Source organism: Protomyctophum bolini (genome assembly GCF_963924005.1).
Source record: "Protomyctophum bolini genome assembly, chromosome: 15".
Classification (NCBI taxonomy): domain Eukaryota; kingdom Metazoa; phylum Chordata; class Actinopteri; order Myctophiformes; family Myctophidae; genus Protomyctophum; species Protomyctophum bolini.
The window spans coordinates 33,526,975-33,551,027 of record NC_137876.1 but is presented as its reverse complement, the minus strand read 5'-3'; the positions used below and the strand labels follow the sequence as shown (position 1 = coordinate 33,551,027).

Below are 24,053 nucleotides of genomic sequence, written 5' to 3'. Positions count from 1 at the left end.
AAGTCAGATCAAGATATGGAATGTCAGAACAGGTCAGCTCCTGGAATGTCAGAACAGTGCTGTCGCTTTGGCATGGGATCAACTTTGACCAAGAAATGCAAACAGGTATAGACAAGGGTTCATGGCCATGGCCAGGGTTTATGACCATATATAGCGTGTCTAGATGTGACTAGACGTGATCTCACAGAACATGCCCGTACAGTGTCCCCAGCGGGAACGGAACCCAAGACCTTTTGCTGTGAGGCGACAGCGCTACCGACTGCGCCAACGTGCCCCTTTTTTATCATCTTTTTGACATAAATGTAACACAATCAACGGCCAATGAAGGGGCCCTGCAGGAGCCCTTGTCTGGGCCTCAAACCCAGTACTGCATGATCCAGTTTCCCCGAAGGGCCCCTGAGAGCCAAGGGCCCCTGGGCCACAGCCCAATGGCAAATACCGTGGGGGGTAGTTATGATGTTTCTCATCCTCACGTCCCTATAGCCGCTCCCACTTAACGATGTGGGGGAGAGATGTGAATATGAGGGTAAGAGGATAGGAGGAATTGATTTGTCACATGAGGCATCGTTGCTCACTGAAGCATCATTTTGATTACTTACAGCATGGTCAGCTGTCACCGGCTTGGAACTTGGTTCTGTAATGTTTTCTTGTTTTGCTCAGATAATGCGTTGTGATGTATTGGGCCAATTTCTTTAAAGTTATTTACAGATGTGAAAATAAAATGAAATAGGCATATCCATTAATTGAACTGTTTGACATGCAATCTCCCATATAGAGCCAATCATCCACCCATGCACAACAAAGTGCTACAACTACAAGGACTGGAAGTAAAGATCAATCAAACCATTATTGAATTTGTAATTATAGCTTATTCAAATGTTGAAATGTTTATACTGTAATGTGGGTGAAAAAAAAGAATAGAGAGGGGGAGTACTTTTAAAGAAATACAATCCTACTGTAGGATGTGAAACTTGAGCAACAATTAATAAGAACAACCATGAATGAACTGCTTCAATGACTTTACTGCTGTTTTCCAGAGATATCCAGAAATCTCTCTTCCAGTTAATTGGAACACTTTCACTGTCTGTAATTGTATCAGTTTGCGGACACCAAAATGTGGTGTCAGCAAACTGATACAATTACATTTATATTTAATATAAACGCGTATATTATTAATATATGAGCACATATACGTCTTGTTGGATCATTACTGTATCATCCTTTTGTAGTGCACCAGTGCCCTCAGTTTTGGATCTCATCTCCTGGAGAGCATAGCGTTTAGATCCTCTATATATAGCCTCACGTAGCGATACTAAGGTCACATTCCCACCTAATACTTCGGTAGACTTGATGCGAATGGGCGGAGACGTTGGGATTCTTGCATATTTAATTTGCTGCGGTTTGCCTTCACAAACTGCAGCAATTGGAAACGCAGCAGGGGGGACCTTTATCAATGTGTTCCATTCATAAACTAGCCTACACAGTGAAATCTATGGTGATAAAATTATATTAGCGTGCATGTATCGTGCCGTCTGAGACTGGAACCCCCTTCTCTCTCTCACTATATGCATGCAGCCACGCACTGTTCTTTTGGGCATGGAGGCACAGCGCTGAGCGCACTGATATAACAGACAGCAGCGCAAAATGTTTACAAATTTATCGAGATGACATCTTTGTGCTGCGTAAAATATGCCTTCTCCATCTCCAACTGTGTTCAGCTCCTCACCCGCCACGTTGTTTGCTTCATTTCCTTTATTTACTGCGGATTGCATTCGAATCATAATCAAGTGCGATTGGAAGCGAATTGAAACCCCCATTTTTGCTCGGAGTTAGAATGTGGTTCTTTGATACGCATTAGGATTCAAATGAGCCTTCACACCTGCCAAACATAGTGCACTTTCTGAAAATGCGCAGCAGGATTCGTTTTAATCGCAGCAAAGCTCTCTGGTGTGAATGTCACCTAATATCACTGTGTGGATATTAGTCTCGTATCTCTCAGTGTTAGATGGTTTTTTTGCAATGTCCCGCCCCATATTTGAATATTGGGTATAGCCTGGTTCCAGACTAATCTGGTTGGCCCTCACCATTTCGGCCGTGAAGTCCTTCCACAATTGAGAGAGAGGGGCCAGACTTAATCTGCTTGGGGCAATATGCATTGCAAAGGCAGATGGAGGCTGGCTACGCGAGGCTAATATATGTAGCCCAAGGAGACATCCAGCTGCGGTATCTATAATAACAAACATATTTAAATTCCTATGTCATCTGTTCTGACAAAACGTCTGCAAAGGATCCACCATTTGGTCCGCAAGCTCTACTCGACAAGCATGAATTAGAACGACCTTCAAGATGCCGGAACTCAATCAATTTTGATGTCACACAGCTGGAGGAGTGAGGAAAGCGATAGGAGGCATAACATTTGAGAGACAGATGCAGCTGGAGAGATGTAAACACTATACAGTAATATTACTAAACAGTATAGTACATATTACTATACATTGCACTTGTATACAGATTATGCAAAATAACTAAATTGATATGTTCCACTGGTGTCAACTTCAAGTGCATGTGAAATCACCATGTGCCCAGAATGCACATCTGACTGCCTGGAAAATCACATTTTCCTTGGACATCTATCTATACATTTCAGGAACCCAGTTTGTGTTTCATGTCAAGCCAAATTATTGACTGCAAAATCACGTTATAACTGTGAAGTGAGGGGCGCTCTTACAGTTAATACAGTATCATCATACATCATCACATCACCTGTGCAGACGTCCATGAGCAGCTATGCCAAAAAGCCTCTATCAGACCAGAGAAGAAGGCAAATCACTGATTTACTTCTCAATGTCATCGTCAAAGAGAACTGGAATACACGGTCCCGTGCCACACAACTCTGTGGGCTAATATCAATTATACAACATTATTATACAAGGAAGCAATCTGATTGGTTGAAACAGCCTTCTAGCCGTGCTTCAAACCAGCATGATGGAACACCTAATTAAAACAAATAATTCAGCCGGAACCAAATGGACCCGTACACTCTCAGAGTTAAATTAACTTTGCTTTTACAATATACATTGGGCTCCCAGAGATAGAAATGTCATTAAATAAGGGATTGTAACCTAATTCAGGTCAAATCTGGGGTCCTTCAAATGAAAATGGTTGAAAATCACTGTTAGAGCCGTAAGAATGTTCTTTTATGGGCTTCCTTGGCATATATTTTCTAATGGGGGTCGGCAGGCTAATGAGTTTCAATGTGGGGGTATTTGACATGGAAAAGTTTGAAAACCACTGCTTTATATTTAGCTGCAATTATTCTTGCGTACGTGTTTTATGGTGAAAGTAAACTAAATAGCAGTATTCATTTCCATGCAGGTAAAACTGAAAATGTTGATTTAAAAAAGGAAAAGAAAATTGCATGTGATTGTATGTTGCAAAGACCTTAATAGCAACCCAATAATGTGATGTACTCATTGTACCTTCAAGCTAACAATCATTTTATAAGAGGTTGGCAATCAATTTCCTTTTTCAAATGTCGGACATCCCATTTTGGAAATGGAACTATTCAATATTCAATACATTTGTCTACAAAATGGTTTCCAAGGGTAGTTGTGGTCGTACATATCTGATGAGGCAGAGAGTCCAAACTGGACTTGTGTACTTTTACCGGGCTGAAGTTGTAAAAGCCTCATCTACCCTCCCGGATCTCGTTACAACAAATGGCCCTTCAATCTATTAGAACACAAAGGGACTTCTAGTTTGTTATTACCACAGAGGAGAATCTAATGGCCATTCTTATCCTTTCTGTTTTTGCCTCTCTCTCTCTCTCTCTCTCTCTCTCTCTCTCTCTCTCTCTCTCTACCACCCAAAATGTTCTCACTTTTTCTAATTACCCGCTGCTACTCTCTCTTGATCCATCATCTGCTCCCCAATTCTGTGTATTCTTGGTCACTCTGTCCCATCAATCTCTGTCGGTGACTTTCTCTCACTCCTTCCTTTTCATGCGTTCTCTTTCTTCAGCGCTCTCTCCCTTCATCCTTCCCTTTATCTCTTCTCCATCTCGCCTCTCTCTCACTTCCTTCCTTCCTCCCACACCCCCTCTTTACCAACTGCTCTCTCTCTTTTCTCTCTCCATCTCTCCGTCATCAGCCTCTTATAGAGATGGATGACGAGGATATGAGGGACTCTGGGAGGAGAACTCTGCTGATAGGCTGAATCAAGGCAGGTCATTTACTCACTGCCATGCAGCCCCATTCATCCATAACCCCCACCCCCACTCCCTCCACACACACACACACGTCCCGAAATGACTTCCATCACTCTTGGTGTATTATTTTCACTCTTGAGAAGTCTGGTCAAAGTTTTTGTATTCAACAGGACCCCCTTCGAATTCTTCGATTGACTGGTTGCTTAGACACACACTTGGGAAAAGACTAGACCAACCCTGAAGTTCAATCTATTTGAGTTCAAATCCCAGTCTACCCTCAAACATAGGGCCGTTTCACAAGCAAGACCCTTAAACTGGCTCGTAACTTTAATAGCAACCCGATAATGTGCGGTACCTTCAACCTAACAATCGTTTTATAAGAGATTGGCGATCAATTTCCTCTTTCAACAGTCAGACATCCCATTTGGGGAATGAAAGTGTTCATTTCTATATTCTATAAATGTCTTCGAGATTTCTATCTCAGATGAATCTAGGCAGGTCTGACTCACTGCCAGCCCCATTCATCCATAACCACACACACACACACACACACACACACACACACACACACACACACACACACACACACACACACACACACACACACACACACACACACACACACACACACACACACACACACACACACACACACACACACAATGACTTCCATCACTCTTGGGGTATTATTTCACTCTTGGGTTTTCGTATTAAACAGTACCACCACAGAGGAATTCTTCCATTAGATGGTTGCTCAGACACAATTGCATGCATGCCTACACACACACACACACACACACACACAAACACACACACACACACACACACACAACAAGCCCGAGTATATTCAATATCACACATTCACAGACATGCACCACATGCCCTAAGCTCTATAGACACCTCATTACAGGTGTGTGAGGTGATTTGGGAATCTCAGGGTGTTGTGAATAAATGTCCCTTCGAATGTTTTTCTTGTTTCCTCGGACACCCCCGGTGGGACGACTGTTAATGACATCACAGTGCTTGGTATGTGTAAACAAGAGAACATGAATGCTTGGCAGCGACTGAGTAATGTTGGTGACTTGTTGGTCCGGGCGACCCACTGCTTGAATCATGCCCCCTGCAAGCATTTTCTAGCCCAGGACAGGCCCTGTGCCCGGCTTGGGAAAATACCCAGACACCTTCTTTTGGCAGTGTTTGATTGCACCTCCAGCAGGTTGGTGTAAGCGAGGGAGACACTATAGATAGTGCGACGCCTTCAGGGGACGGGAATGGCACAATAATCGCCTGGAGAAACGGCACAGTAGTTAAGTTAGAGGAAGCATCGGTCGTGTGCGAGGTTTCTGACTGTCATCATGTGGGTCGATGCGTTAGCCTGCTGACAGATGTGCGATGTAACGGAGAACGCGGAGAATGCGCTGCGCTATACTGTGGAAGGGGGAGAGACAAGAGCCGGTGATGAGTCAGAGGAGAAAATGCGATTACAGTTGCAATCATAACTCAGATTAGCCCTCCTCCTCTGTTCCCCCCTTCTCTCTCTCCAGTGTTCCACGCGGGAATCAATCACCATCATGTTCACTCACTCTCTCTCTCACACACACACACACACACACACACACACACACACACACACACACACACACACTAATGCCTCGCACAGCATGCGGCCTGCGCCAATAACACAACATTATTCTCCCTGGTAGAGAAAGCAGCATTGTTTATAGAAAGCAAGCAGGCACGATAATTCTTCTCTTTAATAAATAACAACAGCTATTACGGGCGTAAATAACGGAGAAAGGGGATTTTTCTGGGTTTTTTCGCTTGTTGGTGTGTGGTGTGTATGCTGGGGGGAGGGGGGGGTGGAAGGGAGCGAGGGATTGCGATACATGATTCCATTCAGCACTTCTGCTGCGAGCTTGTATCTCTGCAGAGAGAGGAGTGGAGAGGATCAAAGGATGCTCCTGACAAAAGAGCAGCCTATGCAGCACAGTGAGATGACAGGCCCTCACATGGTACCAGTGCTCTCAGCAACTAACAATCGGCTGACTAGAGACCTGACTGGCCATTCCACAGTACTGTAGCACAATCAGTCTCTTCCTCTCTCTCTCTCTCTCTCTGATACTTTCTCTCTCCCTCTCGCCCTCCTCAGGCTGTTGTTGTTCCGGCCGTTCTCTATCTGATTATTATTGATGGCATAAGAATGCTTTCCTCAGGTCCGCGGAGGCTCACAAAAGAAAACGTATGCCGAACCGGAGGCTAGCGTGTGCATGGAAGGGCCCCATGTCGCACCATGTTTGCTCAGCATTGCTTTTGGATTTGCATATCCCAATGTGCTTCTGTGTTATACTAGTGGGGAGCATTTCCCTCCGGATCATCATTTGACTAAACTAAGTGACTTAATATCATGTTGTTGAAACTCCTGCATGGGTAATATCCAAAGCCCAGAGCACTCTGGGCTAGTTAAAGTAATCGTGTGTGTGTGTGTGTGTGTGTGTGTGTGTGTGTGTGTGTGTGTGTGTGTGTGTGTGTGTGTGTGTGTGTGTGTGTGTGTGTGTGTGTGTGTGTGTGTGGTGTTCTACAGTGGTTCTTCAGGCTCTGGGGGGGGGAATCTGATGTGCTCCACTGCCTGATCAATCAAATTAATTTGGAACCACACTGAGAACAATATTCCTTCAAATGATTTGTAAATGCATGTACTCACTGAGAGAGAGAGACACACACACACACACACACACACACACACACACACACACACACACACACACTACACTACATCCACCTCGTTATGGTTGCTTTGAAGCAATTTCTCACTCTCTCTTTCTCCCATTTTCCTGTGGTCCTCATAAAGCCTGGGAGAGAGAGAGAGATAGAGGATAAACTGGGAGTGGGACATTTATGGCCACATCACGATAGCTCACTTTTCTTTATGACCACCACCAACACCACCACCCCCTAGCAACAGCTAACTAGCATGGTCCTTAACTTTAATAGACTCACTTTCTAGTTAGGGTTGTATGGGAAAATCCTTTAGGATTTTTAACAATTCCAGTTCCCTAAACGATTCCCTCTTAACGGTCCGATTCCTTAACGGTTCTCTTTAACGATTCCTATATTTATTTATTTTGTTTTATATATTGTGTCCTTCATTCACATTTTGGATAAACACAAATTCAATCATACACACAGTATAGTATTGCATCCATATTATTTTTGTGGTTCTCAAAGTGAGTGTGATTACAGACATCGTCAATGTGTCTCTCTCATCATACACAATCTACCTACAGTACTGTACTTCCACTATTCTCTTAGATTTCTGCCATTAAAATTTCTCTCTAAACTGCAAAGTCTGTTTGTTAATGCCATGTGACAGTGGGCGTACCCATCTTTATCATCTGGACCAATAAGAACAAAACTCCTCCACAAGGACAATGTTTATCTGACTTAAGAGATTTGCCGGAAAATATATTTTTATGACGCAACTTTCAAGAGTTGTCTGTCTCAAGCCTTTGCTTATGCTGGCGACCCCATGCTTCCAATTGATTTGTAACTGGAGGGATAATGGCTCTGCAATTATTATTTCAGAAAAATTACATAGTTGTCATTGACTGATTTGAAAAATAATCAGGAATTGGCAGCATGCACCAATTGTATGATGGCACTAATTGGCCCAGTAGCAGCAGGCCTATGCAAGATTAACAGCCGACAGACAAACACACTCGCGAATGCACGTACATGTGCGAATGCACATACATGTGCGAATGCACGTACATGTGGGTACATACGTGGGCACGCGCGTGTGTGTGAATCTGTGAGTATGCGGTATGCGCATTGTACATGTGTGTGTGTTCATGGTGTACGTGACCCATGAACCATTGCATACAAATTCCATTGCCAGTGGAATTAAAGAGTCTGGCTACAGCAGACCTCTCAACCTTATTTCAGATGCTACTCTTGCTCAGTGATCCTAATTCTCAATTCCCTTTTTGTCTTGCCCACATAGCAAAACCCACAAGGACATTTCTCACTGCTGTACAGTAGCAAGTGTATAGTCTACTATATGTGTGGTAGGAAGACCCTTTTTCTGGAAGTCTGTCAAACTATGACAATGTTTAGATTTTGAAAGCGAAATGCAAGAAACAAGTGATCTTCTTCACAAATCTTGGATAAACATGCATTTAAAATTCTTCGGTAGTAATAATTTTCTCGCCCAACGTTTTTAATAGGGGTCACACCCACATTGGTCTCAGCAAAGCTGAGGAAAGCCGAGGGCTGAAATGCATCCGTTTCCCTCTGCCGTGCATTATTAAAAGTGTTACTGTACATACCGTACTTATTTTGGAACTGCTGACGACTTCATTTGCTATAATCTGAACACTGCAACATCTCCATCCACTGTTACGCCCCAAATAAGATTTAGCTAGTCCTGGCGGTGGTACTGTATCGATGGCACTTATGGCCTTCGTTTCTCCGTGCCCACAGGCTGCTATGCTTAGATAACCATAGTTATTTACTGGGCTAAGTGGTTGATTACCACCACAGCTGTATTCGCTGCATTTGTGTGTGTGTGCCTGTGCGTGCACAAGCCCATGCGTGTGACATGCATTTCATGCATGTGTGACCACGTAAATGTAATTTCACGACTACTGCCTAGTGTGCATGTCTCTGTGTGGATACTCACAATTTGGTGCATTTGTGTGTTTGTGTGGCTGCGCCTGTGCATGTGTGTGTATTCCTGCATTGCTCTTGGCTCCAATCCCACAGCACCACGGTTGGCTGAGATTAAGTCCCCTGTATTATACTTAGCACCGGGAGATGCAGGCAAATTAGGCGAAAATTAAACAGTGCTATTTGCATATAATTATACACAACTGCAAGCATGGCTACTGCTTGGATAGCCCACCAGCCAGCCAGTTAGCGGAGAAGCAGAAGCTTTAATTAGCTATGCAAATTGACTAGTTGGCCTTATTCAATCAAGTGCGGTTTATTTGGACTGTGAGAAAAAACAGTCGAGATAAATTACGTTCATTACATTCCTTTTTACTTTCAACAGCATTTTGTTCATTATGTATGAGCCAATGCAGAGAGTATGGTAGTTGTTCTCGTTTTATCCTGTGACAGAAAATCAGTTCCGTGCCACATAGGGCTTGTATCCGATCGAAGTTGGATTATCGCGCCCCTGCTGGCCCGTGTGTGTGCGCTCCTCTGCGGTGACATGTTTTTTCATTCAGGTTAGAGCTCAGCTAATATGTTCTGGTTTTCATCTCGGAAAGCAGCCACATGTTCAGGAGTCAGACTCGCACCCTGCCAAGAAAATCTTTCCCTTTCTCTCTCTCTCTCTCTCTCTCTCTCTCTGAAACGAACATTCAGTCGGGCACACACCATCAAGCACCTGTCAATCTGGTTCTCTCTGCATGACATCGCTCAATGGTGGTTGCTTTCCTCTCTTCCTCTCCCCAAAACACAAACATTAAACCACCCAGACCTATCCATCTTACTCTCTAAACACCACCCTACCCTACTGTATCTCTCTCCGTCTCTTCCACCTTTTTCATCTTCTCTCTCTTCTCTTCCTTTTTACCTATTTCTTTCAACATCTCTCTCTCATTCCCTCTCTCTTTCTCTCTTCTCCGTGTGCATCCATTACCCGGTGAAATATTAATGTGTTCAGTGAAGTGTTTGGAGCCGTGTTGGAGAATCACACTGACCCCGGGCTTTGTTGCCTTTCTCTTTTTCGGACAGAGGATGAGGTTGGTGTGGGGGGGGGGGGGGGGGGGGGTAAGTTCACGCAGAGGTTCCACCCTACTGTTTGATCTCCATGAGAAATCAGAACAGGTAGTCTCTCTCTCCTCACTCACTCAACACCATGCAAATGCTTCACGACTGCAGTGTCAAGTTGTAGCGGGGCCCCGTCTGACGTCTGTGATGCTTGTGTTTTCTAATGAGCCCTGCTGCTACACCCTTAAAGAGAGAGAGAGAGAGAAATCCTGCAGCTGGAATAAAGAAAGGAAAAGAGGAGAGGAGATACTACCAGGGTTAACTGTGTAGCCCCCCCCCACACACACAACTTTGCTTTGAACACAGCCTGAAACTGCATCTATTGCTGTTTTTGTGCTCTTTCTCCCCTTTTTGCTTTTTAGCTGTTTTCTGCATGCCCGTCTATCATGCAGGCAGACTTTGTTTGTGGGGGCTCATTCCTAAATAAGGAATGAGCTTAGTGAACAAGGCACGTCGTAGAAGAGTCTTGGCTCTCTTGTCTTGTGCTTGCCTACTCTACATCACCGACAGATCCCCCTGGGGCCAATGGTAGAGTGCTTGCCTACTCTACATCACAGACAGATTCCCCTGGGGCCTATGGTAGAGTGCTTGCCTACTCTACATCACCGACAGATTCCCCTGGGGCCTATGGTAGAGTGCTCGGACTCCGGTGTACACACACATACAGTGTGTTCATTTCTGATAGATATATAGACACAGAGCGACCGACAGACAGACTTGATCCCGTGGGGGACATTCAGTTGTCAATGGCAGCAGTAAGAAGCACATCAGGTCAGCTACAGGATATTACTAGTAATGATAAAGATACTAATAAAAGGTTTTTGCAGGGACACTCTGGGACTAGGAAAGGGCAACCTGCCAACCAGACACCAGGTATACTTCAGAATAAAAAAAACTTTCTGTTCTTCTGCACTTGGACTATACAGTAAAGTGTGTGTGTGTGTGTGTGTGTGTGTGTGTGTGTGTGTGTGTGTGTGTGTTCAGATTCATATACACAGATGGTGCATTCTACACTGTGGATGCTTCTTGCTTATACTTATTTTAATCTAAATGGTTTGGAGCAGTGGTTCTGGTTTCCCGTTAGAGAATCTCAAAAGCGTTCTCGACCCACCCATTTGACCAGCCGAATCAGTCAAAGTGTTAATGATCAATACATCGATTGTGTTCCACCTTTGGTCAATATACTGTTATTGTACTTAAATTCCTATATTTATCACAATGAAATCCATTTTAAGTTTAACATTTTCATATCAATGTTATACCAGTATTATCAATAGAATCTTAGTGTTTTGCCAATGATTTGAGCCCTGGCCCACAGATTGAAAACTACTGGTCTGGTGCATCAAGCAGAAGATTGTTTATAGTCGGTTCAAGGTTCCTTATTTGCAGATGTGTGGGGAGAGGTATGGATTTATGGATTTATAGAGTACATGGAAAATGCTGACATTTCCTAAGCTCCACTTATCTCATTTCCTTAGATGCTAGTCTTCATGCACATGCTTACTGATGGAGTTTTTAACTAGGAACAGAAATAGATAAGTGTGCGTGTGCGCGCACACGCGCACACACACACACACACACACACACATGCCTAGAAAGATAATGCACATAGAAAGACAGGCACCCACAAACAATGGAAAAGAAACGCTATAAAATACACTATATTCTGTCTTTGTCAAAAACACACTCTCATATTTTGTATCTCTCTCACACACACACACACACACACACACACACACACACACACACACACACTTGCAGGTGCAAAGAAATAAAAAATGACCTGTCTATGAGATAAAATACAGGAGCGGGACTTAAGGAGTCCTGGGACAAATTATAGACCTGAACCCATGCAGGCAGACTACACCTACAGTACAGCCAAACTGTAGTTAACTGTTCTGGTTGGTGGCTGCACACCTTAGACCGTAAAAAAGACACCTACAGTAGCATGACTCAAGTTTAAAAGTGAGAAATTGCCTTTGTGGCATTCGGCCACATATCACCCTCTCATTTTATCTAGACTATGTTGTCATAAAGAAAGAAAAATATTGCAAGATACACTCAAGAGATCAACAAATTACTTGGGGGCCCTGCTGGGGTGATACAAAAATGACATTTTAAATCCAAAGACCCAATAACTCTGCAGCAGCTGCAAGTTGAAACAAAGGTCAGGCCATCTCATGGCCACACAAACTCATGGATGAAGTCCCCCATTTTATACTGAGGCAAGCTGCTTGCCCTGGGGAATCCATCCACTAAATAGGCCCTCGCCCTCACACACGAACCAGAATACCAACATCAACACACTTACTGTATACATGAATCATGCACACACACACACACACACACACACACACACACACACACACACACAGTACATATAGGCTACAGTACTACATAGGCTACACATAACATACACATTTTCATGCTTCAGACATGGATGTCAGAAGCAGTCAGCTTATGGGGGCAACGAGGAGCCGCGCAAATCATCTCAGCTGGAGTGTGCAGAGCCTGCCGGGAGATTTAACTTTCCGATCACACCGCAATGGTTTAACATCCCCACGTAGTTGATTTTCTCATTATTACACAAGAGCCCGAGTGCTAATTTTAAACAAGCACTCTGATTGGACCAAGACTCATTCCTGTCACGCTGATAACACATACAGCCTAGAATGGAATGGAAATGAGTTCTTATACGTGTGGTAACCAGGGTGCTATGGGCGATCCTTCTTGTGTCTCGCCCCTGTTTGGGCACTGCTCGTTACTTCCACCAAAACTTTTCAGATTGCATCTTGTTGCAGCGCCTGTATTCACGGCAGGGAAATGTCTGTAGAACAGCTCATGCTGGTAGCATTAAGATTCTCTCAATTGTCATGTGTTGCCGTTTTTCACAGTAACGCAATACATTTCCTTTGATGGTTTCATCCAGTTCTGTTCGGGAGCTCTTGGGCTCACATTCTCCCTGCAAAGCTGCAAAAAGTCACACATCAAAATCAGTGGAGTGGAAGTAATGACATGATGATAACACTGATAGAGAGCAGCTGACAGCTCTGTGTGAAACCAGCGCAGATGGATGCCATAAAAAATTGATTGAGAGTGATATATTTTAAATTAAGGGGGACAAACACTGCTGTTTTCTGGCATCCCTAGTAGAATTGTTTTCTCATAACCTGTAAAACATGTTTGGTGAACATGTGTTCGCCCTTTGATAATGAGCCATTTTTCTTTCTTTCCTTTCTTTTTTCTTTTTACTTCAAACATACTTTTTTGTTTGTTATAGCTTTTTATCAGAGTTGACTAGGTCTCTATTAGAGGTGTATTACAGAGGCATTAGAGAGTAGTGTAGTAGAGCCAACTTTGAAGAAAGGCACCGATTATTCTGTTTCCTAAAAAAGGGTAAAGACCCTAATGATTTTATGAATAAAAATCTAGCTGTTAAAACAGTTACAGGTTAAACAAGGTAATCGTTAATCCATACTCCCCAGTAGCCACTGTTCATTCAATGTGAAAACACTTTTGATTAGGTTGAGTGGGGCTTTTTATTACTGTATATGGGTTTGGTTTCGGTTATTATTATATAAACCCCCGGAGGCTGAAGTGCAAACCAATGGGCTCATTTCAGAGCATTTTGCGCTGGGCTGTGGAACGAGACAAGGTTCGCCGCGCTCTCCTTTGTTTTGTTTAGCCATCCAGCCTCTGGCGGCTCCTATAAGGGGAAACCTGATTTCCCAGGTGTCTTGGCAGGTGCATAAACTGATGCTTTATTCCACAGCCGATATATTATTATGTATGTCTGACCCTGGTATAGGTTGGTATACCTAGTCTACTCAGATATATTATTATGTATGTCTGACCCTGGTATAGGTTGGTACCTAGTCTACTCAGATATATTATTATGTATGTCTGACCCTGGTATAGGTTGGTACCTAGTCTACTCAGAATCATATATTATTATGTATATATTATTATGTATGTCTGACCCTGGTATAGGTTGGTACCTAGTCTACTCAGAATCATTGACCCTGGTATAGGTTGGTACCTAGTCTACTCACAATCATTGGCTCCTTCCTTTACAAAGTTTTCAGGTAAGGATAGGGTCTATGTAAAGCGCCTTGGATAAAGGCAATATATAAATTTACCATTTACATTCTCAAAACTGTTGGTGGTAATATAAATAAATAGGCCTACTTTGGAGCTGGATCCAGTGTGCAGACTCTGTTTGTCAAAGTGTTTGTCTCTGCCCAGTGTCTGTCTTTTTTACTTTGGAAGTGCATGCTTTATTCACTGTTTGCATGGTTCATTTTGACCTACTGTTTGGCTCACCCTCACTGTTGAATTGAGTAATTGGCTCTCCACTGCAACGTCTGTCCTATCTAATTGCCTAGAGAAGCAAAAACACATCCAATAAGCCAATAAGGCATCCTAAAAGTATTATGGATTAAAGTTGCCCGGAAATTTAATTTGGACCTATATCTCCTCAAGTGTCTGGCTGAATTCAAAGTTATGAATTGTCAAATCCCCTTTTTGTTACTGTAGAGGAAATGGCTGGGTAGAGAGGTGTGGTATAATGGAGATCTACACCATTTCAGAATGGATTTTGAAATGCGTGCAACAATTTTCAATTCTCAGGTCTCTGGTCTACAAGTACCTGCAACTCCACCATTATTTTGTACATTATATAATTATTATAATTCTATATCCCGATTAAGAAATAATATATATTTTTAAAGTTAATCCGAAAATCCTCGCACGAAATGCAGGGACTTAAAAGCACGCCAGTAACACTGTCGATAGCTTTAAATACCACTTCCACAGGAATACATTCGCAAACCAGCTTTAATTCTCCTACAGTTCAACTTGGAGTTCCAGCAACATTTTGACAAACACCACAGCACTCTGACACGCAGTTTGACAAATTGAAGGCGCTAGCAGCACAACTCCTATAATATGCTGAACATTGCTCCATTCTGCCAGGTGCAGGAGACCTGTATAGTTGGTACAGTATACCTGCTCCTCCCTATCTCTATACCTCTACAAATCTCAACCTCTCCTGCTGTTACTGCCACTCCACTCCTCCCCTCATGTCTCCTCTCCTCCTCCCCTCCTGTTCCTGTTCTGGACCCCCCACCAGCTTCAAACGCAAGGAGCCTACAGTCCCCCTTGTGACGTCCACCCTGGGCCCACTCCGCACACCTAGTCACCACACACACACACACACACACACACACACAAACACACGCACACGCACACAAACACACGCACACAAACACACGCACACACTTAATTCCGCCATGTCGCTCAATAGTTCAGACAGATTTCCCCGCTCCAGTAAGAAACACAAGGTCTTTTAACAGCGGGTGTGCTCTGTTTACCGTTAACTCCCAGGGTGAGTATTTCCATTTCAATAGTGTTGCTGTGTGTGCATCTCAAAGGAATAAACATTGAGTCATAAAAAAAAGAAAATAAATGTGCTGTGTGTGGACACACCAGTATGCATACAGTACATGCATACAGTACATGCATACAGTATGCATACAGTACATGCTCAGTTGCTCACACCTACAACTGTTACAGAATGTCACTGCACACCTGGTCTTCAACCCTCTTAAAGGGCAAAAAAAAATTCAGGCAAGGTTCATATTTTTGTTCATGTTTTTTTTGCTGCTTTCTTTCGTTTGAGCGATTTTAGCTATTTTTGACAGTGGGCCGAGGCATTCGAACAAGTGGCTAAATATGTTTTTTTTCTTTTTTTTTAACAAACTTTTACTTTTTTTTTCATTTCATTAATATAGTCCTATTTGACCCCAGGAAATTACATTTGACCACAAAAGATCACGGGATCTATTGAATGTGAAGGGGGATACTATACTGTGTGCCATATTATGTGTCATTGGCTCAATATTGTCAGTTTGTCACCTCCCCCTTCACATTCAATAGATTTGTGGCCATATGTAATTTCATGGGATCTAGTAGGACTATAGTAAATAATAATAAAGAAATCTCCGTAAAATGTTCTAAAAAACACCAAAAACATATTTAGCCACTTGTTCGAATTCCCCCATCCCCTGTCATAAATAGCTAAAATCGCTCAAACGAAAGAAAGCAACAAATGAAACAAAAATGAACACTCATCTTTTGTTTTCTCTAATAACAAAGTTAAAACATGAACCTTGGTTGAAAAAGTTGTCCTTTAAAGTCTCCACCTTCCCTTCAGCCGCTTGCAGCAAACAAACAATTCGAAACACTGCCGATGACCTACAAGTCTAGACTTCTTCTCTATGACTCCCTGGTCAATGCTCCAAGTGTCCTATGGAGTCTAGACTTCTTCCCTATGACTCCCTGGCCAATGCTCCAAGTGTACTAGAGTCTAGACTCAACTCCCTCCTCCTGGCTCCCAGAGCAGGACTGCAGACTCATCCCATATTTTCAACCGCAGTCTGAAAACTCACTTCTTGTATCACTTATTCTTACCAGATGTTGTTTTGACAGGTGCTAGTTATACAATGTATGAATGTACTGTATGTTGGTTAATTGTCCATGCTAATTAGACGCTGTTTAGACTTAATTAGTTTTCTTTAGTTATTTGACCATTTACCCAGTCGTTTGTGAGGTGTCATTAAAAAGCGTTTTGCACACTTACAAGGCGACAGGTGCGTAGGAGAATATCAGAGTAGGGCCCCAATGTAATCTCTTCAAATGCAAGAAAAGGTTTACTGTTTAAAGTAATTTAAAGTAAAATTGACCGAATCATTGTTCTCATTAAACTATTTGTTATGCAGACAGTGTGAAGTGAGTTTTTTCTTTCAGTACGCTGGAGCCATCATCTAGTTTCTTCTCCTACGCATCTGGAGCCTATCCTTGACAGGAGTCTCCATGCATGCGTGCATGCCGCGTATATATACTGTATATATATATATATATATATATATATATATATACACACACTGTATATATATATATGTGTGTGTGGTGTGTGTGTGTGTGTGTGTGTGTTTTATATTTATTTTTATTGGGTTTTTCTTCAACATAACATAACATAGCATAACATAACATAACATAACATAACATAACATAACATAACATAACATAACATAACAGTGGGAGAGGGGAAAAAGAAACGCCAGGTAACAAACAAAACAGATTAAAAAAAAAAGCAAAAACAAAACAAAAAAAAACAGACTCACACACACACACACACCATGCCATTTTGGTCACACGGTAACTTCACCGCTTGAAGTCCAATTGATATAGTTTAGCACTTGGGCCCATAGTACCAGAAGATAGGAGGGGGAGTCATTCAGGGATGACCGGGACTTCAAGTCATGTTTCACCAAACATCGGGCTGTCCTTCAACCTCGCTCACGGCACATGCTGATGAAAAATGAATCAGTGCTTTATCGGGGGGAGGGGGGTGTGGTGTAAAGTCCATCTGTGAGCTGTATTCAAGGACATCAGTGTTATCCATTTGGATCCGTATAAAACAAGCCAGTGTTTGCAGTGGAGCTCGGCTAAGCCGGCTTCTCGACAAACTATGGACGCCACTGTTCTCTTGCCAAGCACAGTGATGTGGCAAGATTAGTCACAAATCATTGACTCGTCTCTCTGTTGGTGTATGCGTCTGAGAGACCCATCTTATAATTCTTTGCACATCAATGTGGAAGTGAATTTGTGGTTTTATGATGTGAATAAACTGTGGTTATTTTTTTATTCCCTAACAACTGTGTGGGGTTTTCTTGTTATTTTTTGTTGCATTTCCTGGCATTAAGTGGAGCTGTGGGATACAGGGGTTTGGCCACATCAATTAATCTCGGTTTTCTGTTTTTGTCTCCTCCCTTACCCATTTCTGTGCTCTCTCCTACCCTCTCTGTCCCTCTTCTCGTCCCCGCTATCCATCTTCCTTTTCTTTGCATCCCCCCTCTATTTCCCTTGCCCTCTTTCAATCTCCATGTCCCTTCCCTCCGTCACCTCTTCTCTCCTCCCTCTGCCTCTCCCCTCCCTTCCTCTCGTCCTCCATCAGAACCGGTTCCACCTGCAGATGTCGGCCCGCGTGCCTCCGTCGGCCCTGAGCAGCCTGCTGCTCTCCGTGCTGCGGGGGGGCCAGGTGGAGCGCCACGGGGCAGAGGGTGGGCGGACCTGGGGGGGCGTGGCCGTGGTCTGCCCCGGCTGGGAGGAGGGGGGCGAGGGCCTGCTGTCCCACCTGCAGATGCACGCGGGCGCCACGTGGCAGCTGTGGGACGTCATTAACCTCACGCTCCCCACGGAGGGGCAGCGGGAGGAGGAGAAGAGGAGGAGGGGCAGCGAGGCCAGCGAGGAGCGGCGGGAGGAGCAGAGGGAAGAGGAGGCGTTCGGCCTCCTCTCGGCTCGGCTGCTGAGCTCCGCCTCTCCGTCCGTGTCCTCGGTGCTGCTGCTGGGCACCGACCCCGAGTGCCTGTCCTCGGTGCTCCGCGCCGCGCAGCGCCTGGCGCCCTCGCTGCCGGCGCTGCAGTGGATTATGGGATACCCGCTGTCGCCGGACTCGCTCCACACCCTGGGCGGGCCCCTGGGCCTGTTGGCCTACGGGGAGGTCGGACGCAAGCCAATCAGCTTCTATATCCGGGACGCCGTGCAGCTCATTAGCCGCGCGGTCACCGCGGCGACCATGGTGAGGCCGGACCTGGCGCTGATCCAGAACACGGTGAACTGTTACGACAAACCAAGCCATGAGCTGCCCTCCTCGGGACAGTACCTCACCAGGTAGGTACACACACGCACATGCATGCACAAACATACAGGCAGTCAATACACATACAGGACACAAAAGCACACACATCAATGAACAAACACAAACAGTCGCAGGCAGGTGCACAGTCCGCACACGCACACACACGCGTGAGCGCACGTATACACACAGTGTACAATAAACAAGACCTGGGCACTTAGTTCATAATATACTGTACACAGTCAAATCTTCTACGTCATCCATATTTAACTTGAATACATTTGCACACTCGCAGACTCTCCCGGATTCCACAGTGTAGACATCAAATTGAACACCAGGCCACGTCTTCGCGAAACACGAGTGTTTGCAGAAGTTGGACAGGCCGCACAGAACTCCGCTTACATCCCACAATGTCTGCAGACTCATTAGCTCTCTGGCTGTGAGCTGCTGGTCTTCGGCTGTGCACTCTCTGATGTCCTTGTCTTGTCCTCTTGCTTTCTGAACCGCTCAGTCATACTGAAAGGTGGCGAGCGGGGCCTCGTGGCATACAGATTTACACACAGAGCCACTGGAGCCTTCTGTTGGAATTGCTTTGTCTACACCAGTATGTCCGTGTGTGTGTGTGTGTGTGTGTGTGTGTCCGTGTGTGTGTGTGTGTGTGTGTGTGTCCGTGCGTGCATGTTTGTGCACGACTGCATGTGCGTGTGTGTGTGTGTGAGAGAGAGAGAAAGAGAGAGGGGGAGCTTAAAGGGGTTCCAGGGGGGGGGGGGTCACTAATTTGTTAATAGCATTAAAAATTAATACAAATATTAAATATAATAATAATAAATATAATATTTTTAAGACGTCCAACAACATAATTAATTTGAAGGGTCATTGACATGAGAAGGTTTGAGACACACTGGTCTATAAATGAACACTATAGGATCATACGGTGTACCGTTATACTGTTATACTGCTGGATCAGTCCATGGTGACTCAACCGATAACTTTCATGTCCTCATTGTCCTGTCACTGTCAGTGATAATGTATGCACGCACCCCACCCTCCTCCTCCACCACCACCACACACACACACACGCTGCAGAGATGGTGAGAGCTTGCACACAGAAACATTCACACTTGCACACACAGCATGTAAAAGAAGATTAGAACATGCACATTGCATTCCTGCTTTTAAATCATAAAAATGCACCAAGGCCCTTTATACATGTACTGTAGGTACCTCGTACGCAGAATCACAGTCTCACAAACTGACAGCCACATACATCACAACCTCTCTTAAACCATATACGGTGGAAATGAGAATTTCAATGGGTGCAGGATAAAAAAATATATACTACAAGAAAAGAATATGATTTTCTCTGCACGATCTTGCTGCTCCCAAAGTGAATTTTATTAGTACAACGTATTGACTTGTGCGGTCTTCGTCTGGTACATCTTACCCGACGATTCTTAGTACATAATGTACATACCTTATACTGGAACCCCACGTGCATGGTAAAGGTGAAACACTCTTTCTTTAACAATGAAACGATGTATCTTTAAGGTTGTGTAGTGTTGTGGTGTTGAGTGAAGATTTTGTGCAATGAGTTAGCTAGGCCTAGGGCAGGTGGTGATTGTGAAACATAAAATACCTGTCTATCATGGCAACTGATCACAAACTACTGCTTACCACAAGACCAGATTCTAATTTCCCTTGGGTTCCATCAGCCCAAGTTTAGCTACTGGCATGCAGAGCCTCTATACCCAGTATGCCTTGGGCTAAAAACGAGCAGATTTTCAACTTTTTATCATTGGGAAACTTTGGAAAGAGAAACAAAAAGGATCAGAGACAGAATGTTCAGCCTTTAGCTCACTATGAGTTACTCTCGATAAGTGTAGCCCATGGGCTACACTTTGGGCAGCTACTATACGCTTTTAGCACTTTACTTTCAGTGTACAGCGCACACACACACACACACACACACACTCCCATTCATCCTTCCATTCCTGCCTCCTTCCTTCCCCGTTTCATTTCGTCTTATCTTCCCTCCTTATACTGCCTTTCCTCCATCATTATGGCTCTCCCTGTCTTTTTTCTCTTTTTTCTTCTCATTTTCAACCCAATTTACCTGGCAGCACACACACAATTGTTCCAACCTCTATGTATTTCATCCGTGACCATAATGACAATCAGACAATGTCTCTCAACTCCTGGCTGAAGACCACCACTGTGTAGTGTCATCATTGACAGCTGGTGAGTCCCTCATCACCACGCCATAATGACGCAGTGAACCGTTCACAAGCCTTTGCAAAATGTTCAGTTGGTCCAGGTTGCTTCCTGATGTCTATCTCTCTACGGACCCGACAGCTCCAAGAGAGCTGAAGGAAATTACAGACTTTCACATGGGAAGAGGCAATTAACAGCACAATGCCCAGGGGAGGGCAAGGGGAGGGAACAAGGTCTTGAGAGAGGATGTCGGGAAATGCAAAGGAGTGCAAACAGAGGAAGGGAGGCAGGGAGAAAAAGGAGGGAGGAAGCGAGGGAGAAAGAGAGGAAGGCAGAGATAGAACAGGTAGGGAGAGAGAGAGAGAAACGGAAGAGACGATAGTGGAGTAAGTAAGGACAGAGAGAGACAACAGATGTCTACTCTAAACAGAGATGTCGAGAGACTCAAAGCCTACAGGGAGAGAGGGGAGCGTGCGAGGGAGGTACAGAGGGAAGTCGGGAATAAAGACGTATATTAGCTCTTCATAATCATCAAAGGCCTGCGGGTTTATAGAAACAGAGACATCATACAAATACGGTACAGCAGTAACCAACCAACACTGAGGCTAACACTTCTGATGGTCCCGAATCACAAATCCCAAGAGGGAGACACTGAGAGACAAAGGGGAGGAGGGAGGGAGGAAAGTGTCAGAGGGAGGACAGGAAGAAAGAAAGGGAGATAAAGAGAGGGGCAAAGAGGACAACGCACAAAGCGAGAGAGAGAGAGAGAGAAAGAGGAAGATGAAGTGTCAGAGAGAGAAAGAGAAACCGATGAAATGGCGCGCAGAGGCAGAAAACATCCGGGGAGGAAGATATTCAAGGAATATAACCGGCATTACTTTGCGTGGAATAAGTATCAGAAGAGAAAAGGGAGGGAATAAGACCTAGATGACTAAGATAGATGCAGAGACGTTATCAAAGTGAGATCTGCCAGTCAGAGTGACATATGACCCCCAGGAGAGGGGGCACTCTGACGTCAACACGCGAGCGGGGCACCTCTGCAGACAGGTAGACAGAAGTAAATTTTCCTCTAAACTAAGAAGACAAGAAGGGCAATGCGGAAGAGAGATGCCACGTCTGGGAACTTTGCTAGCGAGTCATCACTCACCGGCTGTTGAGCTGACGTTTATTCGGAGTGTGTAAACCACAGGGGGGCCAGGTGCGTGAGTGAATAGCCAGCCATTTGCTCTTTGACATGTCTGCTTGGGACACAACCTTTCGCTGCCTTTATCACAGCGTTGTTGTTTTATTGCTTCTGAATATATAATGCAGCACAAACAACCTGAAGAACCCCAGCCTCTGGAGGGCAGAAGCTGTTTTTGGAACTTCGGCACGTTCTCACAGACTCTTGAAAAGTTCTTATCTTTGGGCGTGAATCCAGAGAGATTCCGGACCAGCGGATAAAGTGGGAACTTTGTACCCAGGTGATCACTCTCCATGGAGATAAGAGATATACTGGATATAATGTGGGCCCGTGGTAGCTTTTTTTTGCGGGCAGGCACCATTAGATGAAATGGTAGTATAACAGTGGAGTGGTGGACGTGATAGATCTGCTGTCTGTGCCATGTGATGATTCAGCCATGCTATTAGCATGAGTGATTTCAGCCCGAGGCTAGCGCTTTCACTTTATGATGGCAGACAAGACGAGAGAGCCATAGAGAGAGAGAGTGCGTGTGAGAGAATATAAGAGCTGCTGCTATGATGAAACATAAGTTAGCGTGTAACAGGATGAGAATGCTTGACTTTCAAATCAAGAGCCTTTTTAATCAGGGCCTTGTGAAGTACAGACACAAGGAAATAATTTAAAACTGATAACAGCAGGAGGTTGTCGTTATATCATGTGAATAGCGACATGCAGGGACAAACACACACACACACACACACACACACACACACACACACACACACACACACACACACACACACACACACACACACACACACACACACACACACACACACACACACACACACACACACACACAAAGAGGAGACATTCATGGGCTTACGCCCATGAATGCAGAGAGGACAGCATGCATGCATGTGGGCAATAAAGAGTGTTTACACACACAGGAATGCACGTAGACACAAAGGACAGCGCACAAGCACATCCATGCATACGTAAAATAATCTATAAAATTCATATCAGCAGCAGGTTGCCGTTTGTAAATCATGAGAGTAACGAGTCTAACGACACATTCTTGGACACACACACGTACTGTATAGCGACAGGACCACACACACACACATGCACTGACACGTTCATTCATATTCTGTGTGTGGTGTGCACTGCGCAGCCTGGCTTTAGCTTATAGCTCGGACTTGGAGGTGAGGTTAATGACCCTCACTATCAATTTAGTCTTTTCATTCCCCTGGACGTTCCCCATATTTAATGGAGGAGGTTCACCTGCAGCGGTCACGCGCTCATTCTCTCTCTCTCTCTCTCTCCCCCCATCACACTCTCTCTCTCTCTCCCTCTCTCTCTCAGTGAAAAGAAAAAATCACACCTGTGTGGTGCAACTCCCCCCCCCCTCCTTCTCTCTCTCTCTCTCATTAGCAGGCAACAGTGCAGCACTATCTCTCTCTCTGTTTCTGGCACAACAGCGCCCCTACTGGTACTCATACTGGTGCTCATAGTCACATAGGTGAACACATAGGTAGGTGAACACGGACATTGCTGTTCCTTGGAGTGGTTGCACCAATCAAAAAAGTGTCTAAAAGAAAGGAGAACTAGAGAGGATCGCTCAGAGGAGTGCATAATGTCCACCAGAGAATTAGGATTAAATTATTATTTGGACAAGACAAGACAAGACAAGACAAGACAAGACAAGACTGGCCGGAGGTTCTGACAATATGAATTCACAAAATGTGACAAAAACAGTGTTCACAATATGTGAAATATATTCATAGATTTACTTGAGCTACTGAACAACAAAACAACATTTTTAGCTGATCGTGGTTTGTGGGATTAGTTGTGGAAAGGCAGACAGACACACAAGGGTAAGCGTCGTTTACTTTGAACTTGGCAACGATAAAAGAAAAAGGTATCCGAGTGAAAGAGAGAGAGAGATAGAGAGAAAGGTGAAGGAGCCATGAATGTTTTTCACTGGTGACTGAGGTCTA

The 24,053-nt window shown here is 44.3% G+C and overlaps 1 protein-coding gene across 1 annotated transcript in view; it reads left to right on the top strand.

Moving 5' to 3' along the window:
- grin3ba (glutamate receptor, ionotropic, N-methyl-D-aspartate 3Ba) overlaps positions 1-24,053 on the top strand; it is a 103,713-nt gene that overhangs the window by 41,429 nt on the left and 38,231 nt on the right. The window contains exon 2 of the mRNA XM_080783615.1: positions 18,000-18,715. Within this exon, the coding sequence (XP_080639741.1) occupies positions 18,000-18,715 (716 nt within the window). The remainder of the gene's footprint in view (positions 1-17,999; positions 18,716-24,053) is intronic.